General features: G+C 52.2%; 3 protein-coding genes across 3 annotated transcripts; 1 reads left to right on the forward strand and 2 right to left on the reverse strand.

The window, feature by feature from the left end:
* Window positions 1-418: 418 nt before the first annotated feature.
* On the forward strand, window positions 419-2236 carry zbtb25 (zinc finger and BTB domain containing 25). The gene is made up of 2 exons (XM_068753995.1): window positions 419-591; window positions 1149-2236. Exons 1-2 carry the CDS (start codon window positions 419-421, stop codon window positions 2218-2220), a joined length of 1245 nt encoding a protein of 414 aa, XP_068610096.1. The 3' UTR covers window positions 2221-2236.
* Window positions 2237-8373: 6137 nt separating this feature from the next.
* Window positions 8374-11715, reverse strand: LOC137909704 (C-1-tetrahydrofolate synthase, cytoplasmic-like). Its single transcript, XM_068754165.1, has 5 exons — window positions 11613-11715; window positions 9859-9970; window positions 9129-9256; window positions 8661-8737; window positions 8374-8552 (listed from the first exon to the last, which is right to left on the reverse strand). Exons 1-4 carry the CDS (start codon window positions 11685-11687, stop codon window positions 8684-8686), a joined length of 369 nt encoding a protein of 122 aa, XP_068610266.1. The 5' UTR covers window positions 11688-11715; the 3' UTR covers window positions 8374-8552; window positions 8661-8683.
* Window positions 11716-17674: 5959 nt separating this feature from the next.
* ccr6a (chemokine (C-C motif) receptor 6a) lies at window positions 17675-19140 on the reverse strand. Its single transcript, XM_068754131.1, has one exon. It carries the CDS (start codon window positions 19138-19140, stop codon window positions 18007-18009), a length of 1134 nt encoding a protein of 377 aa, XP_068610232.1. The 3' UTR covers window positions 17675-18006.
* Between the last annotated feature and the right edge of the window lie 584 nt (window positions 19141-19724).

Consider the following 19724-nt stretch of genomic DNA (forward strand, 5'->3'; position numbering starts at 1 on the left):
ACCTGCCCAGATGTTCATCACACCTGGAGGAACATCTGGGCAGGTGAGAGCAGACAAACAGCGGCGGCAGGTAGTAATCCTCCTCCTCATGGACCGCTACGACCTCCCGGTGCAACGCTGGCATAGAACAGGGAGGACTGCGTCGTCATGGTGACGTGTCCGTAGATCCAGTGAGGGGGGGGGCGAGCTGCTGGGGGGATGACTGCATCGTCATGGTGACGTGTCCGTAGATCCAGCGAGGGGGGGGCTGCTTGGGGAATGATTGCGTCGTCATGGTGATGTGGTAGATCCAGTGAGGGGGGGGGCTGCTTGGGGAGGTCTTCGCTCCGAGTTTTTTAGTTTCTCTGAAACCCCGTGACTTGATTGGCCCGTTTCCAGAGGACGTGTCCTGTGTGTCCTGTGTGTCCTCAGCGGGGACATGGAGGTGTCCTCTCACAGCCTCTTCCTGCTGCAGCAGCTCAACGTCCAGCGGGAGTTCGGCTTCCTGTGCGACTGCACCGTTGCCATCGGTAACGTCTACTTTAAAGCTCACCGAGCCGTGCTGGCCGCCTTCTCCAACTACTTCAAGATGATCTTCATCCACCAGTCCAGGTAAAGGGGGCGGGGCCAAATGCTGCACACCTGACGGCCGCCATGCGACCTTCTATTAGAAGTGGATGAATGTCTCTCTGGACCAACGTGGTCCCTGTCCCTGTCTCTCTGGACTAACGTGGTCTCTGTCTCTCTGGACTAACGTGGTCCCTGTCCCTGTCTCTCTGGACTAACGTGGTCCCTGTCCCTGTCTCTCTGGACCAACGTGGTCCCTGTCCCTGTCTCTGGACTAACGTGGTCCCTGTCCCTATCTTTCTGGACTAACGTGGTCTCTGTCTCTCTGGACTGACGTGGTCCCTGTCCCTGTCTCTCTGTCTCTCTGGACTAACGTGGTCCCTGTCCCTGTCTCTCTGTCTCTCTGGACTAACGTGGTCCCTGTCCCTGTCTCTGTCTCTCTGGACTAACGTGGTCCCTGTCCCTGTCTCTCTGGACTAACGTGGTCCCTGTCCCTGTCTCTCTGGACTAACATGGTCTCTGTCTCTCTGGACTAACGTGGTCCCTGTCCCTGTCTCTGGACTAACGTGGTCCCTGTCCCTGTCTCTCTGTCTCCACCCCAGTGAGTGCATAAAGATCCAGCCCACGGACATCCAGCCGGACGTCTTCAGCTACCTGCTGCACATCATGTACACCGGCCTGTGTCCCAAGCAGCCCGTGGACCAGGTCCGGCTGCAGGACGGCATCAAGTTCCTTCACGCCTACCAGCTGTGCTGGAAGCCCGGCGAAGCCGCCGCCGCCGACGCCACAGATGTGGTCCGCATGTCCAATCTGTACGGCATCCAGATCTCGTCCCAGCTGGCCAACAAAGACGCCCCCAGGGGTCCCAAGTCCACCGCGGTGTCCCGAGGGGCCCCCGATGACGGCCGGGGGGCGCGGTCTCGTTCCGAGCTGTCCCTTGCTCTTGGACTGGAAGGGGTTCCGTCGGATCGGCAGTCCTCCGCTCTACGCAACGTCTGCTCCGTGGCGTCCGGAGACGACTCCGACATCTCCACTCGCATCAAGCAGGAGCGTTTGGAGGAGGACGAGGGGGAGGACGGGGGGGAGGACGGGGGGGAGGACGGGGAGGTGGAGGAGGGACGGGGGGCCGGCTCCCCAGCTCAGAGCGTCCTGCTGTGTCCCCGCTGTGGAGAACGCTGCTCCTCCCCCGAGGGCTTGAGGGAGCACCTGTTCAGCCACGCCCTGGACCCCGCCCGTCTGTCGCAGGGGGACGCAGGACGTCTGGAGGAGGCGCTGAGACAGAGTCAGGCGCTCGCCAGCCAGCTGGCGGCGGAGCTGAGGAGAAGCCGGGGAGGAGCCGAAGGAGGAGAGGGCGGAGCTACGCCCGCCATCCTGCACTCCCGCAAACGGAAGATCGCCTGCGCCGTCTGCAGCCTGCGCTTCTCCCACAAGAGCCAGCTGCAGGAACACATGTACGCCCACACGGGGAGGCCGTCCCGCTCCCACCGCTACAACCGCCTCTGCAGCCAGCTCTTCCAGGCCTCCGCCCACTTCTGTGAGGGCGCCACGGAGCCCGGGGGCGGCGCCGCGATCTGCGAGGAGGCCAACAAGGACACTCAGGACAACGGCAGCTCCTGCTATTCCCTGGACTCCGAGGTCTCCCAGGAGAGCATGGGCGGCGTGCCCGCGGAGTGACGTCATCGCCGCACGGCGGCGCTTCCGGACTCTGGCGTCTGTGTCGTCCTGTTTGTGTCTGCTGCCGTGTGACGGTCCCGTACCTGTGCAGGTGTGTGTGAGTGAGTCAGGGGCGTGTCTGAAAGCGTGGATGGCTCCTTCAGTGGCGTCTTTAGGCTCGTGTTCGTGTCCAAGCGGCGGCGGCGGCGCCTTTGCGTGCTCGTTTGGGGGTTGTTCCTGTCGTTTCCGACTCCGGCTTCGTGACAATCCGAGGAAAACGTCCAATAATCCGGCTTTTAAAAAAAGATCCAGCAGCTCTTTCCTTCTCTCGAACCGTCAACAATCTTTGAACCGTAGCTTCCTGTCTGAGGCAGCGTTCAACTTCCTGTTTCCTCTAAACGAACGACTCCGAGAATTGACGCGCCGTTTATTTTTTACGCATCGCTCCCGTTAACATTTGTTCATTTCTTTTGTTTCAGTTGAACGAAATCAATCAGGACGGTTTCCTTCCCCTCCCGACTCGAACCCTGCACACCTTTACAGTCCATCACAGCCGCAGCTAGCTAATGCTAATGCTAACGCAAAACCCCGCCCTGATGTTACTGCGTTTTGATTGGTGACAGTCTGATTACTTTGTCTTTGTTCTGTGTTTCATTGTAAAATCAAATACAAACAGGAAGTTTGGTGTTGACATGTTTTGTACCAATGTCTGTTTTTCAGTGATGGAACAATAAAGTTTTGTAAATTAATGGCACGTTTACCTGGAGTTTCAAGAGGTCGCAATTATTATTATTATTATTTTGACAATTAGAATATTTGATTTAGACACAAATATATCTGCATTATGTCTGACGTAATTAAACTGAACCAATGTTACATTTGAATCTGCAGTTAGCAAAATGCTAACAAAGACTTATTACAAAATGTCAGAGGCTAATGTTCTATCTGAACGACTGAAAGTTTTAGAGTTAAAAAAAGACAAAATATGAGCGAATAATTTCTCAGAGCTGATGCACAAAAGAAAACAGTAGCAACAACAATAATAACAATAATAGAGCTTTCGGACCAAATGTAGCGCATTAGCACCGCAGTAACCGATTTTCTCCAGCAGGTGTCAGCAGAGGGTCGAAGACAAAGCTAAACTAAAGACAAGCAACCGGAAACACTCTACAAACCTGAGTCAGAACGAAAGTAGTAAAAGTAAACATGCAAACAAATGAGGGAGCCCCCTGCGGTGTAACCTGTTTCAGTCACACTATTGTTTTATTGTGAAAGGTTAACCGGATGTGCCGCGCTCCAACCGGAAAGAGAGAGAGAGGAAGAGGATAAGCCCGCCCACCAGCGGCCGCCACACCTGCTCCAATCAGCGCAGCGCACAACAACACGTGTAACGTAAGTAACCGTCCGGTTACACAACTATGAAGTTTACACAAAACATTTAAACTGCATTGGCACGCATTGGAACCCGGTTCAGAACCCGGTCCAGAACCCGGTTCAGAGCCCGGGGCACCAGCTGATTCAGAACCCGGTCTAGAATCCGGTCCAGAACGGGACCCGGTGCAGAAGCCGGTTCAGAGCCCGGCCTAGAACCTGGTCCAGTACAGGACCCGGTGCAGAACCCGGTTCAGATCCCGGTCTGGAACCCGGGGCACCAGCTGATGCAGGTTCTGACTCGTCACAGCAGAGTCCCACAAAACGACACTAAATATTTACTTTTCCTGTTGCTGCGCTTCTTCTTTCGTTTTTCGGCACCTGCCGGTTAAACTCCGGTGGACGGGGGGGGGGGGGGGGGGGGGGGGGCTAGTCTAGCGGCCGGGGGGCTCCAAGCAGCTCCTTGCAGGCTGGGTTGTGGGTCTGATCTACCTGGTCACCTTTACCTTTCCTGGACAGGATATGAAGGTTTATTATGTTCTTTCAAAATAAAACAAATAGAGATGCAGCTTGTTTGAATTAACAGCTTTAAATAATTCTAAAGATCAGAAACGCGTTCGTACTTTCATCTTTTGTCACTGGAGAGAACCGATGAAGAACCGGGGTCCAGAGGTGGACATGGACCCAACAGCGCCACTGTGCTGCCGTCCGTCTGTCCGTCCGTCCAGAGAGAGAGAGAGAGAGAGGGAGAGAGAGAGGTAGCTTCTGATTGGTCACTACCGTTGCTAGGAGACAGATGTATGTATTTTTACTCTCCATCGCTATAGAAACAAAAGCTGAGGTTCTTCTTCACACATTTAAAAATAGACGGTGACTTGATGACATCATATGTGATAGGAGGAAGCCTGTTGATCATGGAATGTATTGATTACCAAGGACGGCCCCTTGATGATGATGAATATATTTATTAGATAGAATGTTAGAGTACAAGTACAGTCACACAGTAGCATGTATTACAGTACAAATAACGTCAAACATCCTGTCTAAGAGGAGCATTTCAAAAAAGCCCTTGCAGGCTTGTTTCCGTTGAAAGTCCTTTGTACATAAATCATCCACAAATAACAATACAAATAAAAATAAATCCAATATTAAATTACGCAATTGATGCAACGTAACATTAGAAAAACAAAAATAAAATGTTATTACACCGCCAGTGCAAACTAACAATTAATCTAAAATAAATTACACCACTGATGCAAAATGACAATAAATAACTTACATAAATTAACAATAAATTACTAAAGCAATTAATACGTGCAACGTAGGTGGACAAAAAAAAGGAGGGGGGGTTTGATCCGGAGAGAGTCGTGATGACTATCTCCGTTTCTGTCCCCCTAAAAGGTGTATTTTTAGGGCCTTTTTGAAGGAGGCCAAAGAGGTGCATGTTTTGAGGGCAGGAGTCAAACAGTTCCACCCTTAGGGGGCAGTATTGTAGAAAGATGATTTACCCATGTTAGTCCTATAGGAGGGGGTAATCAGGTTGTTGTTTGAGCTCCCTCTAGTGTTGTGGCTGTGGGTGTCACTAAATCTGTGGAGGTGTTCCGTCAGGTATGCAGGGATTGAGGGGACTGAGGGCAGAGCTGCATTGACTATTTTAAATGCCAATCCCATTTTGAGTTGTTTAACCCTGTCTTCTACCCTGAGCCATTTTAGGCTAGCAAAATGTCCAGGAAGAAGGTGGGTCATGGGCCCCTGAGTGCAGCACGTGCTGCACTCAGTTAGTCTTGAAGTAATCACAGTAAAAGTAATCAGTAACTATCAGAGAGTCTGTTTGTTATCTCTGATGACATCACACATCTGGTCCTGGTCCCAGTCCTGCTACTGGTCTTGGCCCTGGTCCTGATACTAGTCTTGGTCCTGGTCCTGATACTAGTCTTGGCCCTGGTCCTGGTCCTGATACTAGTCTTGGTCCTGGTCCTGATACTAGTCTTGGCCCTGGTCCTGGTCCTGATACTAGTCTTGGCCCTGGTCCTACTACTGGTCTTGGCCCTGGTCCTGGTCCTGCTACTAGTCTTGGCCCTGGTCCTGGTCCTGATACTAGTCTTGGCCCTGGTCCTGATACTAGTCTTGGTCCTGGTCCCGGTCCTGATACTGGTCTTGGCCCTGGTCCTGGTCCTGATACTAGTCTTGGCCCTGTTCCTGGTCCTGATACTAGTCTTGGCCCTGGTCCTGGTCCTGATACTAGTCTTGGTCCTGGTCCTGATACTGGTCTTGGCCCTGGTCCTGGTCCTGGTCCTGCTACATGTCCTCCATTCCTCTGAGCGGTGGTATTCGGGTCTGATGACCTCATAGTCTAAAAATAGAACGTGTCACATGTCTCTCTGATGTCAAGTCCTATTTCCTGTTCCACCCCGAGGGACACGCCCTCCTGGCCGGTCTCCTCCCTCCCACCTCCTCATTGAAGAAGCCATTTCTCTAAAACGACATGCCAATCAGTGGGGTTGCCATGGAAACTGGGGCGATGGAGCGAGAGCGAGCGAGAGAGAGAGAGCGAGGGGAGCTCGCCGTTTCTGTCCTCGCTCTGTGAATCCGATCCGATCGCCAAACAGGAAGCAGATCCCGCCTCAGGTGAGACTTGATCTTTTATTCCGAGTCTGATGACGAGTGGGATTCGATCAGCTTTCGTTCCGGCTCTTATTGATCAGCTGTGATGTCTGAATCCCGGCCTGTGATTGGCTGAATGATTTATTCCTTTGATTGATTATTTGATCGGCTCTTTCTCTCTCATCACTTCTGCTTTAATCTTCATGATCGACTCCTGACGAGGAACGAACGTAAACCATTTCTTATTGATTACAACAACAGATCTATCGACTCCTCTTCTTCACCAGCGTGATGAAGAGTTCAGCTACAAATGTAAAAAGTTCACGACGTTGAAACGTTCCCTTCCGTATAAGAACCGGTTTCTCCGTCATCATCTTCATCGTGATACTTTCAGCTCGGTGGGATGATGATGATGATCTTCTTCTTCATCGTCGTCCTGCAGCTTCTCAGGTGCGTGAACGCCAACGGGAGCAGATGGACGACTGTGGGCAGACGAGCTGAACGTCTCCAGGAAGAATAAGAACCATTTGCCGTCACCGTGGAGACGGACGATGGGGACGGAGGACGGTGGAGACGTCCGACGACCAGGGAAAGCCACCCTAAAGAGGAAGCTGACGGGTCCTCCCAGGTTTCTGCTGGGAAAACCCGGAGCCCGGAACGTGGGGGACGGACCGGAGGTGGGCTCTAACGCAGCGGGTCCAGACGGCGTGGTTCTACCCGCAGTGGAAGCCGAGCGCTCCAGGGGGCGCTGCGAGGCGGCGAGCGACGGCGATGGCATCACAGAGCTGAAGGTCAACAGGTGCAGGTGGTGGAGGCGGTTCTCACCTGCGGTCGTTTGCTACAGGAAGCCGAAGAAAGACGTTGAAGAAGGTTTGGGGAGGCAGAACCATGAAGTTTCTGTTCCACCAGAGGGGGCGCTGCAGGACGCAGATGCCACCGCGCCACCAAAGACAGAAGACAACAGGAAGGGAAGCAGAGGGAAGACGGTGGCGAGGACCTGGAGGCTGAGACGGGGCCGGCGAGCTGAGGACAAAGACGAAACTCTGACAACCTTCAGGAGGAAAATGCAAAAGATCTTCACAAGAAGAGGAAGGAAAAGACTTTTGGACGTCCCGACGGAAGACATGGAGGACGTGGTAAAGTGCGAGGAGGCGCCGTGTTCACCCGCCCCCCGCACGCCAAGCGTTCGGAGTCCAGGCCGGAGCGAGGAAGTCCTGACGGTGGCGGCTGAGGTGAGTGTCCAGCGAGACGAGCGTCCAGAACCAACGGGGACGGAACAGAAGCCGGTTTCTGATACCACAATCAGATCCGGCACGATCCGCATCGAGGTCGCCGAAGACTTCGCACTTCCTGTTCCAGATTTATTGGTGGTTGCACCTCCAGCGAAAGACCAGGTCCCAATGTCCCCCCCGTCACCAGTGGACGGCGAGAAGACGGCGGGCGAAACTACCTCCCGCTCCTTCCTGCCGTCCACCAACGGGCCCTTCATCCGGATCGAGCTGGTACCGCCAGACGACGTCCCCCAGGAGGAGGAGGAGGAGTTTTGGGAGGGACGTCTGTCCTCGGACAGCCACAACCACCTCGTCCTCGTCGGCGTCCAGCACGGCGAGCGGCAGCTTCTCCAGGCGGCTCGGGCTCTGGTCCGGGCCGCCGTGAACGCCGCCGTGGCCCAGCTGACCAGAGAGCAGCAGAGCAGTTCTGAGAGCGTCCACCGGGAGCCGCCGGGCTGCAGGGACCACGCCTGACGGGACGGGGACGATCGTCAGAGGACAGGACGCCGTCCAGCTCCAGGACAGCTGATGGATCATCAACCTTTCAGTGTTTGACGCGTCTTCTTCTCTGGAGGACGAGGACATCGAGTCCTCCAGAGAAGAAGACGCGTTCAGTGATTGATTGACGATCAGATCCAGAATGACCAGCGTCTGCCTGACAGTCCCAGCTCAGGGCAAATTGACTGCCTCAGCTTTGATTGGTTCTTTTTATTGATCGTATTGATTTGTTCCTGTGATTCTGTAAAAGTTGCTTTAATGATAGAGATGATGTCATCGCTCCTGTTCTTTAAATAAAGTTTTCTCCCTCTGGTTTCTGATGATGTCATACAACTAGAAGATCTTATTATCGATGACATCATCATGTCACACAATTGTATCTATTAAAAAAGTCAAACACATGTCGCCAATCATCAATATATTTATTCAATATTTGGTTACTGCCCTTTGCTTCACCTGGTAGGTTTCAGTTCCCATGGCAACGACCTCTGATCCCAGAACAAACAGAGCAAAGGTTGAGGACCGTTGACTCTTGGGTTGTAGCTTTGCCCTGAGTTCAGGCTGAAAGGCTGGCTCCCATAAACAACGGGAGGCTAACTTTATTGATCTCTGTGGAGAGACGAGGGAACATTCAGAACAAACCGGCTGAAACCGGTTTCACTCCCGGTTCCATGATGGACTTTAATTTTGAAGGTTGACAGGAAGTAGGAAGTTTACCTTTGAGTGCTTCCTGTCGGGTTTCACCTGCTGGCCTGGTTCTTCAGGCGGAAACGGCGAGCGCTCAGCACCGTGTTCTGAAACAGAGCGTGTTAAATGTGTGGGCGGGTCCAGCTACAACAGGCCAATCAGAGTAAAGCAGCCAGGTGTGGGCGGGGCCCGAGCCTCGGCTGTTTATTTGTTTATTTAGCACGTTTTGTTTACATGAGCCGTTTTCCCACCAACGCCTCTTCTGTGATGGGATGGTAACCATAGCAACGGCCAGTTGGCGTTTCAGCCCAAAGCAGAAACAGAATCCTGAAGTCGCTGTGACATCACCGTGGTGATTAACCGTTATTGATCACAACCAATTATTGTTGTCAACAAATTAATCTATCAACATGAATCCATTCGTCTTTAGAATCAATCAATCAATCAATCAATCAATCAATCACCCACTCAGGCAGGATACGACAAGTACTCTATTACCTCCATCAGCATGGCCACCGTCATCGGCCCCACCCCACCTGGAACAGGTGTGATGAATCCGGCTCTCTCATTGGCCGAGGCGAAGTGGACGTCTCCAACGACCCGTTTACCGCTCGCCTTCGTCTCATCTGTCAGACGACCACGCGGATGATATCTTCCTCATCATCATCATCATCATCGTACATGCTGTAATACTTAGTTCTGCTGTAGGTGGAGGACGAGCCGATCAAGACCGATCAATATCAATCTGCATTGATCCACTGACGTTTCTGTTCGTCTTTGCTTCTGACATTCATGTTTTTAGATTTCGTCGCCGACGAGACGGTGAAAGAGCGGCAGCGAATCACGGCTCAGTAAAAGCCGTGGACCGAAGATAAACGATAAACGCTGAGCTGTGATTGGCCGCTCGGCTCCACCCACCTGACCCGGGCTGACCTTTGCCTTGCAGCACGGAACACGCACAACAGACACCTGCAGCGCTGCAAAGTACAATGTTTTAGAGCAGCGCCTGAACGTCACATTCTAGTCCCTCCCTTCACAGAGCCAATGGGAGTCAAAGTTCACCAAACCGGTGTCCTGATCGCCATGGCAACGTCTGACGACATCGTTAATGTTTGACAACGGAAGGTTGTGGATTCTATCGGTGTCCAAACTGAAGTCTTTGGGTCCCAAAGCAGGACGTACCAGACCCGGTACCAGACCCGGTACCAGACCCGGTACCAGTGTGTACCTGGGATGTGGTTGATGCCACAGTCGATGACCACTGCTCCCTCTTTCACCCACTCGCCTCTCACCATCTCTGCTCTCCCCGCCCCCACCACCAAAATATCAGCCCTGCCCACCTGCACATGGACAGGAAACGCATCATCAGACTCACAGGAAACGCATCATCAGACACGCAGGAAACGCATCATCAGACACGCAGGAAACGCATCATCAGACACGCAGGAAACGCATCATCAGACTCACAGGAAACGCATCATCAGACTCACAGGAAACGCATCATCAGACACGCAGGAAACGCATCATCAGACTCACAGGAAACGCATCATCAGACTCACAGGAAACGCATCATCAGACACGCAGGAAACGCATCATCAGACTCACAGGAAACGCATCATCAGACACGCAGGAAACGCATCATCAGACACGCAGGAAACGCATCATCAGACACGCAGGAAACGCATCATCAGACTCACAGGAAACGCATCATCAGACTCACAGGAAACGCATCATCAGACACGCAGGAAACGCATCATCAGACATGCAGGAAACGCATCATCAGACACGCAGGAAATGCATCATCAGACTCACAGGAAACGCATCATCAGACATGCAGGAAACGCATCATCAGACTCACAGGAAACGCATCATCAGACTCACAGGAAACGCATCATCAGACACGCAGGAAACGCATCATCAGACTCACAGGAAACGCATCATCAGACACGCAGGAAACGCATCATCAGACACGCAGGAAACGCATCATCAGACATGCAGGAAACGCATCATCAGACTCACTGGAAACGCATCATCAGACACGCAGGAAACGCATCATCAGACACGCAGGAAACGCATCATCAGACTCACAGGAAACGCATCATCAGACACGCAGGAAACGCATCATCAGACACGCAGGAAACGCATCATCAGACACGCAGGAAACGCATCATCAGACTCACTGGAAACGCATCATCAGACACGCAGGAAACGCATCATCAGACTCACTGGAAACGCATCATCAGACATGCAGGAAACGCATCATCAGACACGCAGGAAACGCATCATCAGACTCACAGGAAACGCATCATCAGACACGCAGGAAACGCATCATCAGACACGCAGGAAACGCATCATCAGACACGCAGGAAACGCATCATCAGACATGCAGGAAACGCATCATCAGACACGCAGGAAACGCATCATCAGACATGCAGGAAACGCATCATCAGACACGCAGGAAACGCATCATCAGACTCACAGGAAACGCATCATCAGACACGCAGGAAATGCATCATCAGACACGCAGGAAACGCATCATCAGACTCACAGGAAACGCATCATCAGACTCACAGGAAACGCATCATCAGACTCACAGGAAACGCATCATCAGACTCACAGGAAACGCATCATCAGACACGCAGGAAACGCATCATCAGACACGCAGGAAACGCATCATCAGACACGCAGGAAACGCATCATCAGACACGCAGGAAACGCATCATCAGACTCACAGCAAACGCATCATCAGAGAAACATTTGGAAGAATAAATTCTGTGTTAGCATTAGCACATTAGCAACAGACTGTTAGTGACACCTGTGTTAGCAGAGGTAGCGTTAGCATGACTTTTTAGTTAGTAGTACTAATGGTAGTAGCATTAATAGCAGTACTAGTATCAGTAGTACTGTTAGCAGCAGGAGGTCCAGCTTCCTGTCGACGCTCAACATGGTTGGACCAATCAGAGCAGAGGCGAGTCAGGTCACCTGCTCAGGTAGGTCCCTCGTCTTTGAGTGACAGGTTGTCACGGTAGCGTGGTTCCACAACAGCAGGTCGTGCATCGGCGCGCCCACAATCTTACTGCGACCAATCACGACCGCGTGCTTGCCTGCCACGGACACGCCTACAAGGAAGAGGAAGTCGCAGGTGGGGCAGTTTGTCTGTGACATCATCAGTTTGTCTGTGACATCATCAGTTTGTCTGTGACATCATCGGCTTGTCTGTGACATCATCGGCTTGTCTGTGACATCATCGGCTTGATGAGATGTTCTTCTGATGTAATGCTGCGTTCAGGTCGACTTGGTCAACTCAGAACACATAAACGTGTAACGGTAGACGTCCTGCGGATCAATCATCAAATCAGACATCAATAATCAATCAACAACAATCACGTTGTATTGATAAACCCGAGGCCTGAATGCAGCTTGGATCTAATCTGTGTGTGCGTGTGTGTGTGTGTGTGTGTCTGTGTGTGTGTGTCTGTGTGTGTGTGTGTGTGAGTGTGTGAGTGTGTGTGTGTGTGTCTGTGTGTGTGTGCGTGCGTCTGTGTGCGTGCGTCTGTGTGTGTGTGCGCCTGTGTGTGTGTGTGTGTGTGCGTGCATCTGTGTGTGTGTGTGTGTGATACCTGTCTGTCTGATGAGCTCCATGCAGCCGTTGGGGGTGCAGGGTATGAAACAGTTCTTCAGATCACCTCGAGACAACTTCCCTGCATTAACACAGCTGAGACTACACACACACACACACACACACACACAGACACACACACACACACAGACACACACACACACGCTCACTCACACACACACACACGCACACACACACACACACACACAGACACACACACACACGCTCACTCACACACACACACACGCACGCACACACGCACGCAAGCGCACACACACACGCACACACGCACACACACACGCACACACGCGCACACACACACACACACATGCAGATTACAAGATCAATTTTGTTGTTGCCATGGAAATGAAAAAATCCTCTTTAAATCTGCTGCTGTTTTTTCAGCATTTTATTGCAGATGAAGGAATTTAAAACAATTCTACTTCCAATGTCAATTTGAAATGTTGATATTTTATGTTCATATTTTCACCCCAAATCAGAACGATCAGAGTTTATTGAACTGCTCCCCAAAAACAAACGCACCCGTCCACGTCCTTCTCCGGACTGACGGCGTCGGTGACGAGCTCGCTGTCCACGGGATGGGCGGAGTCCAGAGGCAGCTGGACGATCAGGCCGTGGACAGACGGGTCCTCGTTCACGGACACGACGCTCTGCAGGACCTGCAGGAAACAGGAAGCAGGAAACAATCAGAGCCACGGCGCCGGCCCCTTTGTGATGATGTCATCAGCCACAGGTTCGTCACTGACCTCGTCCTGCGTCGCTGAGGAGGGAAGCCTCACGTGTCTGGCGTCGATGCCGATCTGCAGAGGACAGGTAGAGAGGGAGTACACGGGGTACACGGGGAGTACACGGGGTACACGGAGAGTACAGGGAGTACACAGGGAGTACACGGGGTACACAGGGAATACACGGGGTACACAGAGAGTACAGGGAGTACACAGGGAGTACACGGGGTACACAGGGAATACACGGGGTACACAGAGAGTACAGGGAGCACACAGGGAGTACACGGACTACACAGAGAATACACAGAGTACACAAGGAATACACAGAGTACACAGGGAATACACAGAGAGTACACAGGGAATACACGGAGTACACAGAGAGTACAGGGAGCACACAGGGAGTACACGGACTACACAGAGAAAACACAGAGTACACAGGGAATACACAGAGTACACAGGGAATACACAGAGAGTACACAGGGAATACACGGAGTACACAGAGAGTACACAGGGAATACACGGAGTACACAGAGAGTACAGGGAGTACACAGAGAGTACAGGGAGTACACAGGGAATACACGGAGTACACAGGTAGTAATGCAGTACTTGCAGTACCTGGGCAGCGGCCTTCAGTTTGGCGCTGATATACAGGTTGGAGTCGTCTCTGTCTCCCACCTGGAACAGATCAAACAGAGCAGTCTGATTGGCTGTGGGGACTGATGACATCACAGCTGCTGAAGACAAACGAGGACACGGACCTGCAGGACGACCAGCGCCGGCCGGAACCCGGAGAACAGAGTCCTCATCCTGTCCACCTCCAGCGTCAGCCGCTCCCTCACCAACCTGCCACAGAGACCCGGATCAGGTCCGCTTCAGACCCGGACCTGATCCCGATCGGCTCCGGGACCACCGGGAGGCGCTTTGACTCACTTGGACGTCTTGTTGCCGGAGACGACGGTTGCCATGGAGCGTCTGCCGCCCCGGAAACCGGAGACCCCGAGACGGAGTGAGGCGGTTGCTACGGTTAGCATGGCTAAAAGAGACGGGGGGGCAGGGGGGGGGGGGGGGCAGGGGGGTGGCATGGTGAGAGAGTAAACACAGAGCAGAAACGGTGAATCATTTCTGCTGAATAAAGTCTAAAGGTGTGTTGGACTACCTGGTTCCGGTTCTGGACAGAGAACAGTCTGGTCTCATATCTGGTGTGTGTGTGTGTGTCTGTGTGTCTGTGTGTCTGTGTGTGTGTGTGAGTGTCTGTGTGTCTGTGTGTGTGTGAGTGTGTGTGTGTCAAACTGACAGCTGTGACTTTTGCCACGTTAACGGAAAACAACCTGAAAGTTCCCATTACTCATCTGCGCGCGCGCACACTCACACACACACACACACACTCACACACACACACACACACTCTCACACACACACACACACACACACACACACACACACACACACACACACGCACACACACGGTGTGATATTCGCGTAACGGACAGAAGTGACAGCAGAAAACTCACCAGATGCAGAAGAGAAAACAACCGCTGGAGGGGCGTGTGTGTTTATGTAGCCACTCCTGTGGGCGGGGCTGGGGGGAAGTACGGAAGTACGGTACGAGCAGAACCTTTTCGGTTCGGGTTCGGTTCTGACTGCTTGGATTGGCAGTGATTGGTTGACCTCTGCTGTTCACACCTGGAATTACATCAGCAGGCCAGAGGCTCGTCTGGGTTCAGCTCAGAACCAGGTTCTGTTCAGCACTATTTTACTACACACTAGTTCTACACAGTACTATTACTACACACTAGTATTACTACAAGCACTGTTATTACACCGTACTATTACTACACACTAGTATTACTACAAGCACTGTTATTACACAGTACTATTACTACACACTAGTATTACCACACACACCTGGATTAACACTTTCCTGTCCATCCGTTGGACCTTCCCGACACCGTCTGGCTAGGGGCGGGACTTCCTGTCGTTCCGGAGTTTCCCCCGTTCATCCGGTTCTGTGGCCCGTTCCACCTCCTGATCTGGTTCGGTTTCAAACTGGATTAAAAATTCAAACCATCCAGCAACCAATCAAAAAACAAGCTTTAACACTAAATATAGATTATAAAAGTTAAAAAGATTAAAGTCGGCTATATTAAAGCAAAATGAACTTTTACTGACGATTGTTTGAAATGTAAATGTCCTGAAGGAAAACTTTGTTCTTTTTTTGAAAGCTAATTTTGTTTACAACCGAATACTTTACAGGTGAAGTTTGGACGTTTTCATCGGACCATTTTCCTGAAGGAGGGGGCAGGTGTGTCTCACCTGTCAGAGACAAGAATGCAGCTGATCCACAACCTGTTTGACTTCCTGTTCACCCGAAACACACCTGGAGACAGGTGGAGACCAGGACCTGCAGCCTGGGTTTGGTTCCCAACCGGTGGTCCACGGAGCCGGGTCGGAACCAAAGAAAGGCCCGGAAGGTTCAGGGAAAGATACAAACGTCATCGGAAAATCGGGAAATCAAAAGAGATTTATTTTCAGGCATGAATTCTAAAGTCAAATCAATAAAAAACCATTTAAAACTAAAAGTTTTATAATTTAAATAATAAAGAACAAAAGCTTCAATAACCTGTAAAAGACGGAATCCGTTAACGGTTGTTAATGCCGTGAATAAAGTCACATGATTGATTACAGTTATCGCTTTAAAGTCAAGTTCAATAATTAAATCAATTTGATTTGAACTTTTATGTAAAGTTTGAATAAAGTAAATTCTGACTGTTTATGTTCTAAAGAGGAGCCTGGCGTTGACCTCTGACCAGCGTGACATCATCACCTTCATCACCGGCGGCAGATCAGAGACATTTATCACGAGTCGCCAGCGACTCCGCGTTAGCACGCAAGAAGCTAGCTAGCATCCCAAGACCTCGGCGAATCGAGCTGATTGGTTCCTGAAATAAAAGATAAAGGACGTTCCAGACTCAAGACGAGCTTTTCCCTTCTTTTAGCTCACGCTAGCGCTACATTAGCATGCGGCGGTTACACACGTTAGCATGAAACCACGCGGAGACACAAACGATTCGACTTCAGCGAAAGGTTAGTTCTCCGATCTAACTGAGGCGCCGTTTCCACGACAACGGCATTTTGAAAAACGTGAAAACACAAAAGGATGCTGTCACAGCACAACAACAACAACAAGCAAACAAGCGGCCTGATCCAACGGCAGCGCCCCCTACTGCGCTGGCACGCACACAACAGGAGGCGGTGGGACTCTTCCTGAGACCGTTGTCATGGAAACGAGGACTACTTCTGCGGGCCCCATCGTTTCCATGATGTTCAGTGTTGCGTTCAGAATCAATAATCTGAGCGCCAGCGTGACTCAGCGGACGCTGGAACAGGTGAACGAACAGGTGGAGCAGGTGAGTCCAGCCCGAGCGGAGGCGTGTCCTTACCTGGGCCGACAGGTAACCTCCTCCCTGCGCGGGAGGGAGCCAGGCGGACAGGTCGGAGCTTCATTCCTCCCTGGGAGACGAGGCTGGGGGTATAAAACGCCCCGGCTCAGACCGGCCGTGGGTCCCAGGCGGACCGCTCGTCCTGCCGGGTCCAGTGGTTCTGAACACTTCAACAGTGGGGATCCATATTTGTGAAATGTTTAGGACCACTGTTTCCGGAGAAGGAACTGTCGTCCGGAGCACCGGGACCCCTGGGAGGACGAGGTGGACGTCCTGCCGCGTCGGACGGCGGCGGTGAGGTCAAACGGCCGTCGGTTGTTGTAGTTTGTGATGTAAACGACGGATCAGGTGGGTTTTTTTTACCTTTATAATCTCCTGAAGCAGACTTTTGTCTTTTGTTAAATATTTGTCTTTTATTCTATTGTCCTTAAACGTAACCAAAGAGACGGGTTTGACCTCAGAAGACGTGAGACGTCCTCCGACCCGTTTCAGTCGGGACAGAACCGATTTAAGAAAACGTTTGTCAAAGAATTTAGAATTGTAAAATATTTAAAGGCACCTCGACCGGAGAGACGAGACGATCAGGTAAACCCTGAGAGCGAGCTGAAAGGCAGCCCGTAACCACGGAAACAATCGAAACGAAAAGATAAACGTTTGTGATGATGCAAGTTTGTAAATATTGTTTTCTTCCAAATAAAAAAAACTCAGCAACTCTCAACTCAAATGTGTTTCCTGTCTGTACACACAAACACACAAACACACACACCTTCCTGATTACAGCTGGACTAATAATCAATTAATAAAAATAATAATAATCGATTTTGGAGCCTGACTTCCTGCTCCGTGACCTCTGGGTCATCTATCAGCGCCTTAAAACTCCTCCTCCAACAATAAATCAATCACGACTATCATCACTATCAATCATTTACTGCAGTTCTACAAATGTCCACTTGATGCTGCTGTTTCTAGACAGTAGCATTACTACAGTATTACTACACACTAGTATTACTACAAGCACGGTTGTTACACAGTACTATTACTACAGTACTATTACTACACAGTACTATTACTACAAGCACTGTTCTTCCCGTTTTACGTTTGATGAGTAAAAAATAAGTCATAAAGAAGGCAGGGTCGCATGGTCTTAGAGCTGCAGCTACTTTCTGGCCGCCAGGTGGCAGCAGAACAAAATGACGTGTTTAAAGAAGGATAGACCGAAGTCAAATATTTATTCTGTGATTTACATTGAATAAAAGAATACGTCAAAAATTAATACAACAGTTTAAATCGATCAATTACACAAAGCGGAAACACGAAACGTGAAATATTTCAGGAACAGGAAAGAAGAAATACAGAGGCGTGGCTTAAGAAATGTGTGAAATCCCCAGCATCATCTTTTGAATCTCGATTCCCTTCAGATTAATCGGGACCTCCTGATTGGGTCACATGACTTTATGGTTGAACGTCCGGACAGCGGAAGGTCCACAGACGGACCCGCCTCCACAGACGGACCCGCCTCCGCGGACGGACCCGCCTCCACAGACGGACCCGCCTCCGCGGACGGACCCGCCTCACACGGTGAAAGACGAGCCGTTTTCGCTGGACCCGTCCACGGAGCGGCGGGTGGACACGTAGATCTCGGAGGTGAGCCTGGACGGGCGCCGCGGGGGGGGTCGGCGCCTCCCCAGGCAGCACAGGTCCTGGACGATCCTCTTGAAGTGGTTCCTGAACTTCACGCCCACAAAGGCGTACAGAACCGGGTTCAGGCAGCAGTGCAGGTAGGCCACGGTCTGCGTCAGCAGCTTGGCGGCGCGCACGGCGTCCGCCGCGTCGCACGACTGCGTCTCGAACATGGTGACGGTGTCGTAGAGCAGCGCCAGGTTGTACGGGAGGTGGCACGCCACGAACACCACCACCACCGCCAGCACCACCCGGACCGCCTTGTGGCGCCGGTCGCTCCTGACTCTCAGCAGGGTGGCGATGACGGCGGCGTAGCAGAAGACGATGACGACCAGCGGGAGGAAGAAGCCCACGGCCAGCTGGGTGGCGGGGACGGCCATCTTGGTGTTCCACGCCGTGGCGCTGTCAGAGAACCTGAATTCACAGACGAACTGCGGAGGCCAGGAGGTGGCGTTCACCTCCGGGAGCAGCACCTCCTCCTCGAAGCTTCGGGACAGATCGTACCGGTCGTAGAAGTAGAAGGTCGGGAAGGACAGCAGCAGGGCGGAGCCCCAGACGGCGCCGCAGATGAGGCGGCCGGACGGCAGCGAGCGCAGCCGGAAGCTGCGGTGGGGCCGCACGATGGCGGCGTAGCGGTCGGCGCCGACGCAGGCCAGCAGCAGAACGCCGCTGTAGAGGTTCACGCTGTAGGAGCCGCGCAGCAGCTTGCAGGCCGCCGCCCCCATCGACCAGGACGACAGCTCGTTGTAGACGACGAGCGGCAGCGCCGCCACGAACAGCAGGTCGGCCACGGCCACGTTCAGCAGGTAGACGTCAGTCATGGACCTGGTCCGCTTGTAGCAGGCGTAGGTGACCACCACCAAGCCGTTGCCTAGGAGACCCAGGATGCAGATGACGGAGTGGACGTACGGGCCGAGCGCCAGCTCCACCCGCTGGGCGCCCTGCTGGGCACACGGGCCGACCACGCCCCCCCCGGAGCCGCCGTAGTCGTAATACGAGTCGTTGAGCGGCGGGAAGGCGTCCATCTTCTGCTGGAGACAGGCGGAGCAGAGGTGGACTCTGATTGGTCGACGTCGAGGTTCAGGCGGCAGGAAGGAAGAACCGGAAGACTAAAGGAAACGTTCAGAGTGGATCATAAGATAGAACAGAACCCGGAGAGCACAGACCTCCCCCAAGCAGCTCACCCCCCCCTAACTGGATCTACACCGTCCACACGGTGATCTGGATCAGCACCAGAAGGTTCTAGATTGTTCTTGTACCCGTGATTTTAACCGATTCTTAATCCATAAATGGGTTTAATGATAAACTGTAATATTTGTTCCTGACCTCATTCTGGATCAGAACCAGAACGTGTTTCATGACGGGATTATTTTAAAGTTCTGTCGACGGAAGCTGGACTCAGCTGGAACACCTGACCAGGTAGCGGCAGGTCCGACACGCCCACAGCGCCTCTAAAGGCCAACGGGGCCGGTTCTGTGTCATCCGAGCCGAAGCCGGACCGGCGCCGAGTGAAAGCAGACACTTTGCTGCTGGTTAATAGGGGAAGCCAGAGAGTCCGGTCCGGTCCGGTCCGAGTTGGGTGCAGCAAGCAGAAGTCGGCGAGGCGTTT

This window comes from Brachionichthys hirsutus, chromosome 20 (assembly GCF_040956055.1).
Source record: "Brachionichthys hirsutus isolate HB-005 chromosome 20, CSIRO-AGI_Bhir_v1, whole genome shotgun sequence".
Classification (NCBI taxonomy): domain Eukaryota; kingdom Metazoa; phylum Chordata; class Actinopteri; order Lophiiformes; family Brachionichthyidae; genus Brachionichthys; species Brachionichthys hirsutus.

Excerpts from the sequence above, each read along its gene's own strand:
- zbtb25 (XM_068753995.1), top strand. The coding sequence starts at position 419 with ATGGAGGTGTCCTCTCACAGCCTCTTCCTGCTGCAGCAGCTCAACGTC. Across the intron at positions 592-1,148 it reads ATCTTCATCCACCAGTCCAG|TGAGTGCATAAAGATCCAGC; the intron begins GTAAAGGGGGCG and ends TCTCCACCCCAG.
- LOC137909704 (XM_068754165.1), bottom strand. The coding sequence starts at position 11,687 with ATGCACGACCTGCTGTTGTGGAACCACGCTACCGTGACAACCTGTCAC. Across the intron at positions 9,971-11,612 it reads CGAGGGACCTACCTGAGCAG|GTGGGCAGGGCTGATATTTT; the intron begins GTGACCTGACTC and ends GTCCATGTGCAG. Across the intron at positions 9,257-9,858 it reads TGGCATCAACCACATCCCAG|ATGAGACGAAGGCGAGCGGT; the intron begins GTACACACTGGT and ends GTCGTCTGACAG.
- ccr6a (XM_068754131.1), bottom strand. The coding sequence starts at position 19,140 with ATGGACGCCTTCCCGCCGCTCAACGACTCGTATTACGACTACGGCGGC.